Source organism: Cyprinus carpio, chromosome A10 (assembly GCF_018340385.1).
Source record: "Cyprinus carpio isolate SPL01 chromosome A10, ASM1834038v1, whole genome shotgun sequence".
Taxonomy (NCBI): Eukaryota; Metazoa; Chordata; class Actinopteri; order Cypriniformes; family Cyprinidae; genus Cyprinus; species Cyprinus carpio.
In genome coordinates, this window is record NC_056581.1 from 14572351 (window position 1) to 14587791 (window position 15441).

The following is a 15441-nucleotide window of genomic DNA, read 5'->3' on the forward strand; positions in this document are numbered from 1 at the left end:
TCTGTCTAACAATGTTTTTAAAATTTGGAAAAAGTGTTCATTTTGGAGATGGGAATATGATTCTCCGTTTAAGAAGCCTTTTCAAAGAGACCATAAACTCCTCTGTCTTTAATGTGTAGATTATTGGGTTAAGCATCGGAGGAAGTGCAGAGGTCAAAGAGAGATTAATGATCCTTGTGTTAGTGTTTATAATTGAAGAAAGAGCATATGTAAAAGTGATGGGCACATAAAATATAGCCACTAATATTAAATGAGCAGTACATGTCTTTGTGGCTCTTTGACGGTCTTGGGGGGTTGTGATTCTGAACAATGTCACAGCTATGCATGTATATGAAAAGATAATAAAAAATACTGGAAAGCCAAGAATTAGTATCGGGTACAAATTGGCTATCACAGAGCTTGGGAAATTATTGCTACAGGCAGAACGATATATAGGCCCATGATCACAGTAGAAACTATTTATGATGACAATCACTCTACAGAAAGAAAGTCTGCTGATGAAAATTGTAGCAGCGATTAACATAAGCAGTGCCACTGCCCACGTGACTCCAATTATAAAAAGCATTGATCTGTGAGTCACAATCATATGATACCTCAGTGGCAAACAAATAGCCACTAATCTGTCAAAAGACAAAACAGCAAGAGTTAAGGACTGTGTTGAAATAGACACAAAGACAGAGAACATATTACTCAAGCACAGTCCATACGGCATCAGCTGATTCCCAAACAAAAATGTATCCAGTAGCTGAGGGATCACAGCAGTACTCTCACAAATGTCTGTCAGTGATAAATTAAAGACAGCAATGTATTTAGGAGTGTGAAGATTTCGGTCTAAAATAATAACATACATGAGGCAGGAGTTTCCAACCAAAGAAATAATGTAGACAAAAAACAAGAATATGTAATAGTATCTTATGTGAGGTATACCAGAAAAACCACTGATGTAGAAATAAGATGGGATGGAAATATTCCTGTTTTCAGTGAAATCAAGATTCATGGCGAGTTCACTCACTGATCCTGTGTTCATCCTCTCTGGGTAGAAAAGCAGTATGTTATTAAACATGGTTTCATTATAAAAACAAATATTCCAACAATTGACTCTCAGATAGATATTAAGACTACATTAAAATCTCAAATAATTAAGCAATTATATATATATACACACACATTTCAAGCTCTAAAAGCACAATTATAGTTTAACATGCACCTTAAAAACTTCCATTGTCCTATTAAACAAAAATTTTGTAATATGCAAGATTTTGTATAATAAATGCTGCAAATTCAGTAGCTAAGGTTTACTCACAGAAAGAAAGATACAACTATAGAAAGTTTTGCTCTAGCTAGTACAGAAACTGCACTGTAATAAGACTTCCCCTGACTTGAACTACAACATATATCCTTCAGATATGAATGCCAGGCCTCTCCAGACTTCAGTTGACCAATCATAGCACAGATCTAGCATGATCAGGTATACATCAGAATCAGATACACTGACTAATCCACAAGGATGTGCAAAACTGCAGTTGTGAATGGAGCCCTTAACCTACAAAAAGTAGGCATCTGTTGTTTTAGTGGTGAGGGATCACATTTAAAATGGGGTAAACATTTTATGACACAATAACAGTATGGGGGGGGGGTTCTCCGCCATTGTGCTAGAAATGCTGAATCTTAGAATGTGCAGAGACAAGAAGAGTCATACAAATGGTGAACAGTCCCAGTGTTCATACTGGTGATATATCCAGTAATAACCAACAGTAAACCCACAACGCTATATATCACAGCTGCTCCAGGCCAACAGTTATAGACATTAGTTATGGTGTAGCTTATAGCTATAAGTTAGCGTTTGTTGTTGCATATCTAAATAAACTTTGTATATCTTTACAGAAATTGTTTAAATAATGTTTTCCATGCTTGATAAATGAACCATAAACAATTATTGCACGTGCATCTGTAGAACAGCACCATACGGCATTAAAAGTTTATACAGACTGTAATCAATGAAGGTCACAGTTATAAAAACTTAGCACATTAAAGAGATCTTGCTACTGACTCTGAAAAACACCAAAAGAATGGTACCTAGGGTTCCTCAACATGTTGAATTGGATCACATGGTGCCCTTCGTGGCAGACATGTTTGCTTGTTCTCTCTTCAATGCCATGTTTTTGTGTCTTTTTATGTATCTTGTTTCTATTCTACAGTGCAGAAATGTTATGCACTGATAACTTATGATAAGCAAACGCTGCTAGGCATTGCTCAGTTGACTCTACATATACCGTTTTTAAACCCCCGGACCTGTACTGCATTGTTCACCCCAAAAGCAATCACTGCCATCCACAAGAAGGCATCCCCACACTGCGCACAGGTAAAGAAGCTGATTTGAGGACACCTCCGAGAAAAGCAAGAGAGGGGGTTTGCTAAATTAAAAGCTTGCTAACATGTGATCACTGGAGAACTAACTTGATGAACTGAGTGGCAGGATTACAACACAATGAGAAATCAGAGACTTCTGTGTTCTAATTTTTTTACAGAGACTTGGCTATTACCATTATTAAAATAGGGAAAAAGAGATTTATTTTGAAGATATAAATATGATTCTTTGTTTAAAAAGTTTCACAGACACCATGAACTCCTCTGTCAGGAATGTGTAGATTATTGGGTTAAACAATGGAGGAGGAGCAGAGGTCAGAGGGCTCAAAAATCCTTGTGTCAGTGTTAATAAAGGGCCAAAATGCATATGTAAAAGTGATGGGTGAATAACCTAGCAACTATTTTTAAATGAGCAGTACATGTCTTTGATGGTTTTGTGGGGTTTGTGATTTTGATTAATGTCATGTCACAAGACTAGGAAGTCAACTGCTAGAGCTTTTAGCTGCGTTCACATCATGTCATAATTACTGTAATTCCGAGATGACAACACATCTTTCTAATCTTATTTGGAATTATATGTTTCTTTGTTAACACTATCAACAGCAAAGTGTTCACATGAGTGCAGAACTTGTAATTACAACTTGTAAGCTAGAAATGTTTGGAGAGCTACAACTTGAACCACATAATTGCTGTACCACCTGACCGCTGCCAGTTTTATTTAGGCGCTACTTAGGCAGTACCGGTGGAGTTAATGAGAATGCGCGACACCTACGCCACTTACCGGTCTCGAGTCCCATGGAGGAGCTCCGGAAGGATAAAGGGAGGAGCGACGAATGTGTAAGACGAGAGAGGACCAGGCCTGGGTTTTATTTTGTGGCTTGGTTTTATGTTTGTGCGATGCAGTCGTCTGCGAGGGGCTGTCGCACTGTTTTATATTTGTTTTGGAATTAAAGTTGCATTTAAATGTTCGCCAGTTCCCGCCTGCTTCTTCCCGTGCCTATGAAGGTTTTTATATCGTTACACGGTAATTACGACATGATAACCCAGGATTGTGTTTACCCAGGGTTTTGACCCAGGCAGGGATAACTATTTCAAGTTTGAAAAGCCTACATTTTGCTGTTTACTGTCTGTCACTGTAAGTAGAGATGCCACTGACAATTTGCGATTAAAGAAAATGATGTTGGGTCCCCTACCGCACCCATTCTGCACCAAACATACAAGCCAACCTAGTTATCGAAAATCTTTGTCTGCAATTTAATAACACTGACCTATTACTTTTGCTATTGCTTTTCACCACTAGGTATTAGTATTTAGTCAGAGACCTACCCATAGCTGATGGAATATATTTTTATCTGGGGGTGGGGCTTGATGTTGTTGGGCGGGGCTGCGGTGGGGGATTTTAAACAAAATCCTAATATGAAACAGCCCAAACACTTATAGATGAATATACAATTAACGAATAAATATTTGTGCTTTTGTGATTTTAGCTCAATAATATTTTTTTTCTTTAATATTTTTATTATTTTAAGGGGATTTTACTAAATATTAACCTCTAAATTATTTACCATTGATCATCTGCAATATATATAGCTGTATAGCCCTATATATAAATACATAAAAACGGTTTGCTGCAGAGTGAGAACTTGACATAAAGCATACTTGTATCAGGTTATTCATTGACATATTTTCAGACATTATTAAAGACTACGTTTAGTAAAAGTTTATATTTAAATGTTGATTTGAAGTGTCAGTTATTATTAAATCAGGACAGAAAAAGCATTTTGTTAGACTGCTCATACTAGCTACAGCGTGATCAGTCACACGAAAGTCATCAGAATAAATATTGGCTCAGTGTGACCATGGCAATATTTTAAAACATAGAATTGAGTGTTTACATACTGTACCATGAACAGAGACGTTCATGGTACAGTATGTAATGATGACCGGACGTCGGATCATCAAACTCGAAGACATCTCTAATTTGACAGTTTACCATCTGATCTCACTCAGTGTGTATAGGCTCCGACAGTTTACCATCTGATCTCACTCTAGGCTTGACCGGACTTATACATCTGGAAACTGTTTTTCTAACTGAAGCATTTCTAGCTAATGATTTTACTTCAAAAAGTATTATTAATACATGTATTTTTGGCTTTAATATTTGTATTGTGTGGTTGTACATATGTATGCAGAATGTTACATCTTTAATGACAAGAAAACTTTTCTTAGTGAAAAGAGAAAACTAATTCATAGTCAAATTTTAATGATATCTTAATTTTACCATCAATATATCAATGTTTGCATTTTCTTACGATATGTTCAGATGTGCAGTTTACCAATAACATTATTATGCAATGCAACAGTACTAGGAATGCCCACAAACGACTTTAAGTATGGGAGCTTGATAAATCTTGGGATGCTACAGGAAAGATGCATATGTGTAAATAATTTCCTTGTTTAAAACTTTGTTTCAACCCCAAATGAATCAGCATTTTTGAATGAAATGGCTGAATGAATGGCCTACTAACTCACTTGCTGACATCTATGGCATAACAATGTTATCCTGCACTGAAGTCACAGAAAAATACCCACCACCAACACACAGACCATTCCTCAATAACAGGTAAGCCAATATTAGTTATATAAAATATTATTAATTAAACAATAATATTCAATGAACAATATACAAGCATAAGAAGTTTCCTCAGTGAGAAACAGACAAGCAATCAATGCAATATTTAAGTTAATTAAAAATAAAAATTTATGAAACTAAGTACTTTTGATTGAATCAGTAACAAATAACAGATAAGGCTGCCTGTTAGATATATCCCAAATTAATTATGTCTTATGCAATGCTTGAAGTGGAAAAAAAAAAGAAGTGCCGGCACTTGTCTCATGATTAACCACTATGCAGAGTCATCAGAGCAAATTTTCAAATAGGTGCTATAAATAAACTGCAGATTTGAGGTTTAAACAACTACATTCTCACCTGGAAAAAAAACAAACAAACAAAAAATAAACATAAAATTACATTCTGTGACAACAACAGTAGCATTTAAAAAATTATAGTTTTTTTTCCTCCACCATGACCACACACTAGGAGAAATGCTGGATGACTAGAACACACAGAGACAAGCAGAGTGACACAAACCGTGAACAGTCCAAGTGCTGATACTGGTTCAAACCACAAATATCAATGTTATTAAATTGGGAAAAAGAGGTCTATTTATGAGATGGGAATATAAATCGTCGTTTAAGAAGTCTTTTCACAGACACCATGAACTCATCTGTCATGAATGTGTAGATTATAGGGTTAAGCATTGGAGGAAGCGCAGTGGTCAAAGAAAGATTAATGATCCTTGTGTTAGTGTTAATAAAGGGCCAAAACGCATATGTAAGGGTGATGGGTACATAAAATATAGCCACTAATATTAAATGAGCAGAACATGTCTTTGTGGCTCTTTGACGGTCTTGTGGGGTTGTGATTTTGAACAATGTTACAGCTATGCATGTATATGAAAAGATTATAAAAAATACTGGAAACCCAAGGATGACTGCTGGGAACAAATTGGCTATCACAGAACTTGGGAAATTATTGTTACAGGCAGAACGATATATAGGCCCATGATCACAGTAAAAACTGTTAACAGTGACAATAAATTTGCAGAAAGTAAGTCTGCTCATGAAATTAACTCCAATGATTGTTAGTAACAGTACTAGTGTCCATGAAGCACCAATTATAACAAGCATTGATCTGTGGGTCACAATCATATGATACCTCAGTGGTAATGAAATAGCAATTAATCTGTCAAAAGACAAAATAGTGAGAGTTAGTGACTGCATTGCGAGAAATAACAAAACAGAGAACATATTGGACATGCACAATCCATACGGGATCAGCTGATTCCCAAACAAAAACGTGTCCAGTAGTTGAGGGATTGCAGCTGTACTCTCACTAATGTCAGTCAAAGATAAATTAAAGACAGCTAAATACTTAGGAGTGTGAAGATTTCGATCCATAATGATAACAAACATGAGGCAAGAATTTCCAAGCACAGTAATAATGTAGACAAAAAACAGAAATATATAATAGTATCTCATGTGAGGAATACCAGAAAAACCACTGATGTAGAAATAAGAGGGGATGGAAATATTCCTATTTTCAGTGAAATCAAGATTCATGACCATTTCACTCACTGATTCCGTATTCATGCTGTCTGGGAAGAAAAGCACAAATTGAGTTATATTAAACATAGCAACAACTACTACATTATAGTTAAGATTTTCAATTGGATCCTAACCAAAAAGCCCAAACTTAAAAGCATATTCGATTTCTAAAAACATATTTTATCATGCATGCAATGGTATAAAAAAAACTGAATCTCACATTGTTAAATTAAACTCAAATTTTATATATAATACACAAGATTTCAAGAGAATGCTACAACGCAATTAATGTACAGTATGATATACCCATAGAATCGTGAAGATCGGCTCAATGGGGCCCTGGAAAGCTCAGGCTTATACAAGCACACCGCCCTGTAAAAAGACCCCTGACCTGTTACATACTGAACTATATTTGCAACTGATTATGATATGAATGCCAGGCCTCTCTGGAATTGTCAACTGACCAATCATGATGATATGATTAGCTGCCTACATCACATTCATCAGCTAATCTATAGAGAGGAGAAACTGTTGTACTGCTGCTTCATGATGGCCTATCTTCTAAATATTTTAGATGAAAAAGCAATCTTAGTATCTGCAGGTTTCCCTCTAACCTTTTTTACCAAAAAATAAATAAATAAATTGGAAACAGAGAGGTAATTTGCTATCTACAACCTGGACACTGTGAAGGATGGCCTTCGCCATCAAAGAGTATTGAAATTATATGTTATTTTACACATAAGTCAGGTTTCCTACCTTTTTAGTTATATTGCAGTAAATTATATACTGTGTTCTGTGGCTATGTCAAATTGTGGACATTTATATTACCAATGACAGTCATCAGCTGTTTATTAATAATAATTTTTTTCTGTTGAGTTGTGTTTGTTTTTTTGTTTTTAGTTTGTTTTCTTTAGCTAAAGAAAAGCCTGCCCTTGAATGTGTGTGTTGAGGATGTGTAGTAATCAACAAGTATTGCATCACCTAATTATGAAGTGTCTGTTCCAAAGGATAATGAGAAACATGTTAATTACCCTGTTAATAGCACTGTTTGCGCTCAGGTAAATCTGTGGAGAGGTTCCTATAGAGCCAGAGAGATTTCAGTCTGGTGTCTTGAAGCTCATTAGTGTAAAACAACAAGGGAAAAAAACAAGAGAAGTGTGACTTTCAATGTACCCACAAGAAAACAGATACAGAGGGGGCAGAGGTCACATAGAACGTAACATTAAAAAAAGAAAGAAAAAATATATATTCTTGGTCATTGTCCAGAGGTCATTTATCATTTCAAATGGCAAATTACACATTGAAAAATGTAGAGAGCTTTATAATCACTGGATTTGATCACCTGCAGAATCAAAAGCTTCTTGGGTTCCTCATCTTAATAACCTACATGCTCATACTGCTTGGGAATGGCATTAATCTGTGTATCATCTCAACTAACAGACATTTACACAAACCAGTGTACATATTAATCTGTAATCTAGCTGTTGTTGACATAATGTTCTCTTCTACCTGCAGCACAACCATGATCTCAGTGCTGCTGGCTGAGATTAAAGCCATATCATATTACTCTTGTATCTCAAGAATGTACTTTCTATCATCTTGGTGATTTCACAGAGTGCATGGCTTTTGGTTTTTGACAGACCGACTTATTGCAATCAGGCTTCCATTGAGATACCACAGCATTGTAACAAATTCACAAACATTTCTGTTCATTTTTGCAACCTGGCTTGTGGATTTTGCTGTTGTAGGTTTTGTGATATCTATAGTAGACAGTGTCCCATACTGCAGCCTGTTATCAAATATGTGTTTTGTGAATATCCTACCATGATTAGAACTGCTTGTGTTAATCCTTAACCCCATTTTTTCATAACTGCAATGATAAGTCTGTGGCCAATATGTGGGCAGTTTCCCTTTATTTTGTACACATATGCTGTTCTGGCGTATAGTGTGACTAAACTCTCCAACAACTCGAGCAGAAAGCAAATAATTAGCACTTGTTTGAGTCACCTCATTGTCCTGTTCAGTTTTTATGTACCAAAGCTGGTCTCTATTTTACTAACTTGAATAGGAGTTGAGCTAAATTTAACAGAGCGAAATGCACTTTTGATTGTAGCCTCTCTGATTCCTCCCTTAATAAACCCCACTGTTTATTGTACCAGAACTAAAGAGATCAGAACACGGCTAGCAGATGTATTTTTTTGTAAAAGATTGCACGACATCAAAGTTAATTTCAGTAGATTTATTGTCTTAATTCTGATTGCGATTATGTTGCTTGTTTTGATAATTTGTTTTGTGATGCTCCTGCTCATGTCAGAAACTATAAGCCATAGCATAGACATGCTTATGTTGAATTGATTGTTTTCCAATAAAGATATGTAATATGGAAATATGGAAATGAAACAGGGAAAAATATTTGGAGCTATGCTTTTTTTTAAAAATGACAGAATTAGCAGAGATTTGAAACATTAAACAGACTTTCTATGTATTGAAAAAATAGCCTACCTGTTAAACAAAACTATTTCTACATGTATTGTGTATTTCATCTTTGTGTATGTGAAGCATAAAATTATTCATCATAATGAACAAAAAATTAAGTCTGTTGTCCCTCATTTACCGTTTACTATGCGATGGCTTGGTGGTTTTGCTGCATTAGGCAAAAAAAACTTTATCTAATCATTTAAAGCCGGGTTCAATAGGTTGACTATAACAGATGTATGATGTTAATTCTTAGATTGTAATGTTATTGCTGCATGTGTTTTATGATGCTCTTGCTCATGTTAGAGACAAGGGCAAAGCAGACATTTGCCTTTAAAACAAAGAATACTTTTGTTTTTTTTTCAATCTCAGTATTAGAAGAATTTTTTATGCAATGTTAAACAGAAAATATTTGTAGAATCATTTTGAATTTCTGCGGTGTATGAATAATATAAAAAAAGGAAATCATCATAAAATAACATATGTTGTCCCTCAATCCCAGCAATTAGTGATTCTATTAAAACATTTGTGTAATGGGATCTTCAACACTACAGGGAACTTTATTAGCTCAGCTATTAAATGAACATTAAGAAGGCCCTTGTGTATATTACTAAGTTGGCCTATACATTATGGTTCACAGTGAAGTCTCTGTGATGAGTAATCTCAATCACTGGTTTTGGGTTCAATTATTACAAATTGGTTAACATTTATCAATTATTTAACATGGCTCATTCTTTTAGAGGGGTTAAGGTGATGTAATACACTAAAGACAAGTGTTTTACATGGAGAGTAGGAGACATGAGCAATATAGCCCCTTTAACCTTGTGTGACAAACTACCCCTATCTCCCAATCATGTCTAATTTAATAATAGGTTAATGCATTATAATATTGTTGGATATATTTTTTCTAATATATGTGTGTTTTTGTTTAACCACAAACTGTACTTGAGAGACTTTCTATGTTGTTTGAGTCCTACGTTTACTCAATCATGGTTGCAAGGAAACCATGACGTACAGTATCTGTCACATATTAAATTATAAAAGGCAGGATTTCAGTCATATGTTTATCTGAGTAGGAGGAACATCTCAGACAGTTTTATGCTATTTTTTATGCTTTTTTACTACTCTGATTGGAATTAAGGAACTAAAGAAGAAAAGGAAAATAATTATATTACATAATATCTTTTTTTTATTCTTAAGAATGCATGAAACCCTTTTTGTATTGCTGTTAAAACTATATTTCAACTTTCAGAGTTTTCATCCCCTTGCAGTTACAAACACTGTCTGCACCTTTCTGCCATTTTCCTTCATAGGAGCCTTTTTTCTGTGCATATATGAGTACATTGAGACCCTAATTGACTTCATCTTATCATCTGTAATAACTGTATTTTGAAATATTTGAATATTGGGAAGTGGCTGATTATAAATGGCAAATGAAAATTACTCTGTGAAAAATGTAGACAGCTTTATAATCACTGGATTTGATCACCTGCAGAATCAAAAGCTTCTTGGGTTCCTCATCTTAATAACCTACATGCTCATACTTCTTGGGAATGGCATTAATCTGTGTATCATCTCAACTGACAAACATTTACGTAAACCAATGTACATGTTAATCTGTAATCTAGCTGTTGTTGACATAATGTTCTCTTCTACCTGCAGCACAACCATGATCTCAGTGCTGCTGGCTGAGATTAAAACGGTTTCATATTACTCTTGTATCTCAAGGACATACTTCTATCATCTTGGTGATTTCACAGAGTGCATGGCTCTGACATTAATGGCAATAGACCGCCTTATTGCAATTAGACTTCCTTTAAGATACCACAGCATTGTAACAAATTCACGAACATTTATGCTAATTTTTCTAACCTGGCTTGCTGGTTTTGCGGTTATAGGTTTTGTGATTTCAATAGCAGACAGTGTCCCATACTGTCAGCCTGTCATCAGATATGTGTTTTGTAATTATGCTTCCATGATCAGAGCTGCTTGTGTTAATCCTGAACCATATTTTTTCATAACTGCAATTATAAGTTTGGGGCCACTATGTGGACAGTTCCCCTTTATTCTGTGTACCTATATTGTTCTGGCTTACAGCGTTACTAGACTCTCCAACAACTCAAGCAAAAAGCAAATGATCAGCACCTGCTCCAGTCATCTCATTGTCTTGTTTAGTTATTATGCACCAAAGCTGGTCTCTATTTTACTAACTCGAATAGGAGTTGAGCTAAATTTAACAGACAGGAATGCAATTTTTATTGTAGCCTCTCTAGTTTCTCCTTTAATAAACCCCACTATTTATTGCACCAGAACTAAAGAGATCAGGAAACGATTAGCAGATGTATTTTTGCACACAAAAAAATAGTACCAAATCAAATTAAATCAAGTCAGTTTCAATAGCTTTATCATCTTAATTCTGATTGTGATGATGTTGCTTGTTTTAAAAATGTGTTGTTAATAATGCTAGAGACTAATTGCCAAAGCATAGACATGCTGATGTTGAATTGCTTTTTTTTTCTTTTTTTTTAAATAAAAGAAAACAGGGAAAATATTTGGAGTTCAGTTTAGTTTTTAAAATTACAGTATTGGCGGACATTTGAAATGTTAAACAAAATGACTTTCTATACATTGACAAACAGCCTACCTCTAAAACAAAACAGTTTGTAGATGTATTTAATATTTATATGTGAAGCATGAATCATAGTGTGTATGTGAAGCATGAATAATATTAATTATCATAATAAACATAAAATTAAGTCTGTTGTCCCTCAGCCCCAACAACATCAGTTATTGATTCTGTTAAAACATTTGTGCACTGGGATCTAAAGCACATCTCTGCTCAGATAATAATGGATCATTAAGAGGATCCTTGTGTAAGGTGAAAGCATTTTGACTCTGCCCCTGTCAGTACTGGCAAGCTACTGAAAAAAAAACTAGCTAAGCTACTATCTACTCTACAGAACTACTTTACAGCCTATATGGAAAATGTTCAAATGTTGCTATCCAGCATATTTTTAACATAAGAGTGGGAGCAGCCATTTTTAATTTAAATGTCCAAGGCTTTCCAAAATTGCTACAACTGTTGACCTCTTGGGTGGCCCTTGCCTGAATTTTTTACCAATATGATTATACTGTGTTCTTCACAACAGCTTTTACAAATTACGATATTAGCATTTTAATTTTCTAAAAATATTCTGCCTTTGACCTTTAAACTGTGTGTTTGAGACCAACATGAAAAACCATTGCTAAAGAAAACATATTTGTATATTTTAATTGATTAATCACTGCTAGGAAACTATGACGCACTGTATGTGTCACACAATTAAAAAAATAAAAGGCAGAACATCACACACACACGCATTTATTGAAATTGATGCGAGCAATATTTGAGAAGCTCTTGTATAAGAAATTCTAATATTTTTAAAGATCTAAAAATTAATTCCTAAGGAAGAATAAGACTGGAAAATGTTTTGCATATTATTCATATTTAGAATTTAAAATGATCAAAACTCTTTTTATATTTCTGTTAAAACTATATTTCAACTTTCACAGTTTTTATCACCTGGCCATTACAGACGCTGTCTGCATCCTTCTGCCATTTTCCTTCACAGGAGCTTTTTTTCTGTGCATATATGAGAACATCATGGGTGTAATTGTTGTCATTTGATTTTATATTTGTATTTTGAAATACTTGTGTCTGTATGTTAGGAAGTGAGTTACTGGAGATGGCAGCTGAAAATTACACTGTGAACAATGTAGAGAGCTTTATAATCACTGGATTTGATCACCTGCAGAATCAAAAACTCCTTGGATTCCTCATCTTAATAACCTACATGCTCATACTGCTTGGGAACGGCATTAATCTGTGTATCATCTCGATTAACAGGCATTTACACACAAACCAATGTACATATTAATCTGTAATCTAGCTGTTGTTGACATAATGTTCTCTTCTACCTGCAGCACAACCATGATCTCAGTGCTGCTGGCTGAGACTAAAACAGTTTCATATTACTCTTGTATCTCAAGGACATACTTTTATCATCTCGGTGATATCACAGTATGCATGGCTCTAACTTTAATGGCAATAGACCGACTTATTGCGATCAAGATTCCATTAAGGTACCACAGCATAGTAACAAATTCACGAACATTTCTGCTTATTTCTCTGACTTGGCTCATTGGTTTTTCTATTATGGGTGTTGTGATATCAGTGGTAGACAACGTCCCATACTGTCAGCCTGTCATCAGATATGTGTTTTGTGATTATCCTTCTATGATCAGAGCTGCTTGTGTTAATCCTGAACCCTATTTTTTCTTGCCTGCAATGATCAGTCTTTGGTTGTTGTGTGGACAGTTTCCCTTTATTCTGTGTACCTATGCTGTCCTGGCTTACAGCGTTACTAGACTGTCCAACAACTCAAGCAAAAAGCAAATGATCAGCACTTGCTCCAGTCATCTCATTGTCTTGTTTAGTTATTATGCACCAAAGCTGGTTTCTATTTTACTAACTCGAATAGGAGTTGTGCTAAGTTTAACAGACAGAAATGCAGTAACAACCGTGGCCTCTCTTGTTCCTTCATTAATAAACCCCACTGTTTATTGCACCAGGACTAAAGAGATCAGGAAACGATTAGCAGATGTATTTTTGCACAAAAGAATTGTACCAAATCACTTAAAGGTTGTATCATAATAATATTATATGATAAAATTATATATTATTGTATTAAATATCATGGGTGATTGTGAAGATGTTGGTGATGCATGATGACGGACATTCATAATTTATGTTTACACCAGTGGTGGCTGGTGGAAAATTATCTAGATAGGGTTGTGCTGTGCCACATCCATCAATTTTAGCAAATATCCCGTATGATTTAATGCTAACAGTAACAGACAAAGTTTTAGAAAAAAGCTAACAGAAGGAAAAATATTTTGATTACATACATTTTGAAACATATTTAGAAGAACATATTTTAAATAAAGATATTTGTTTTACCAAGTTCATGCTTAAGTTTGATTCTCACAAAACTGTACTTTTTTGCAAGCTTTTGCTAAAATTATCTGATACCCATATGTACAAAAATCACCACTGACCCTTGCTAACTCCTGTATAAAACACTCGCCAGACATGCAACCATATCAGACTTGCATGTGCCTAATGTACAACTCCTGTATGTCATTGTTCTTTACCTTGATTACAATCATCATCCACCAAAATTTTATGATGAGATACTGGTTTGCTTTATTGAGGTCCTATAGACGAGTCCTGACTCTTTAGGGGCGATAGAGAAATCGGCCATTTCGGACAAGTTTCGAGGACACTGATTTGCAAAATTTTATGTAATTTCTTGAATATGTTCATAGCAGTTAGCTAAACTGCTACATAAACCTTACTTTGGTGGGCGATTTCTTCATCACCAATTGCATTGATACGCTTGGGTGATCGTTGTATGACGTAATCAAAGCACCGCGAGAGCTACAGAGGCTCTGCATGCTTCCGAATCACTTTCGCTGTACTTTGATGTCATATGTCTGCATGGTGCTGCTCCAAGACGAACACATCTATACATTCCGCCGTCGATAGGAATTAAAATGTGCTAACTTCTCCCCACCACCTCTTAGATAAAGTAAAATAATTCGGCACATAGCCATGTCTCGGTTTGAGGACAACTCTACTGTCATTTGGCCCAAACTCAAGATATGAAGCACTGACTGACAGTGCTTGCAGGTCACTCACTCACTTGACTGATGCTAAAGCCAAAAGGAGGGCAGACTTAAGTGACAGGCGCCAGAAGTCATTTGACTGAAGCAGCTCAAAGGGAGGGCCCTCTAGGGCCCTGAGGACTATAGATAAGTTCCAAGTCAGTACAGAATGAGTTGCATTCAATCTCTGAGCTCCCCTCAGAAACTTAACAACTAAGTTGTTTGTGCCGACTGACTGGCCAGCCATGAGTGAATAATTTGCCGTGATGGCTGCCACATAGACTTTGAGTGTGGAAGGGGTGTGCCACTTATCCAGCAGTTCTTGTAGAAAGGTTAGCACGTGGGACACTTTACAAGAGAACAGGCCCTTGTACCGTGCTGAACACCAGTCAGAGAAGACTGACCATTTAAGGGCATAAAGATGTCTTGTAGACCGAGCTCTAACCTCCAAAAATTATATTAGTTAAACTCATTGGGAGCTACAAAGACTCCCGTCAAGGGGCCAAACATGAAGGTTCCACAGCTCTGCCAGGGGATGGCAAATCATGCCCTTCGCTTGTGAGAGAAGGCCCTCCCACAGTGGTATCGGCCAAGGGGCTGCCGATAGCAGCTGAATCAACTCAGGGAACCACATTTGACTCCTCCAGAGTGTGCTACTAGGATGTCTGAGCATCTGAATTCCCTGACTCATCTGATGACCTAAGGAAGCAGGGCAACGAGGGGGAA

General features: G+C 35.8%; 3 protein-coding genes and 2 pseudogenes across 3 annotated transcripts; 3 read left to right on the top strand and 2 right to left on the bottom strand.

The window, feature by feature from the left end:
• Positions 1–31: 31 nt before the first annotated feature.
• Positions 32–997, bottom strand: LOC109087755 (olfactory receptor 13C2-like). The gene has a single exon (XM_019101948.2). It carries the CDS (start codon positions 995–997, stop codon positions 38–40), a length of 960 nt encoding a protein of 319 aa, XP_018957493.1. The 3' UTR covers positions 32–37.
• Positions 998–5589: 4592 nt separating this feature from the next.
• On the bottom strand, positions 5590–6549 carry LOC109087756 (olfactory receptor 19-like). Its single transcript, XM_042765741.1, has one exon. The coding sequence runs from the start codon at positions 6547–6549 to the stop codon at positions 5590–5592; it is 960 nt and encodes a 319-aa protein (XP_042621675.1).
• A 1012-nt stretch (positions 6550–7561) lies between these two features.
• LOC122146364 lies at positions 7562–8857 on the top strand (annotated as a pseudogene).
• Positions 8858–10291: 1434 nt separating this feature from the next.
• LOC109087777 (olfactory receptor 6N1-like) lies at positions 10292–11374 on the top strand. Its single transcript, XM_042765742.1, has one exon. It carries the CDS (start codon positions 10436–10438, stop codon positions 11372–11374), a length of 939 nt encoding a protein of 312 aa, XP_042621676.1. The 5' UTR covers positions 10292–10435.
• A 1360-nt stretch (positions 11375–12734) lies between these two features.
• On the top strand, positions 12735–13702 carry LOC122146527 (annotated as a pseudogene).
• The last annotated feature ends 1739 nt before the right edge of the window (positions 13703–15441 follow it).

Excerpts from the sequence above, each read along its gene's own strand:
- LOC109087755 (XM_019101948.2), bottom strand. The coding sequence starts at position 997 with ATGAATCTTGATTTCACTGAAAACAGGAATATTTCCATCCCATCTTAT.
- LOC109087756 (XM_042765741.1), bottom strand. The coding sequence starts at position 6,549 with ATGAATCTTGATTTCACTGAAAATAGGAATATTTCCATCCCCTCTTAT.
- LOC109087777 (XM_042765742.1), top strand. The coding sequence starts at position 10,436 with ATGGCAAATGAAAATTACTCTGTGAAAAATGTAGACAGCTTTATAATC.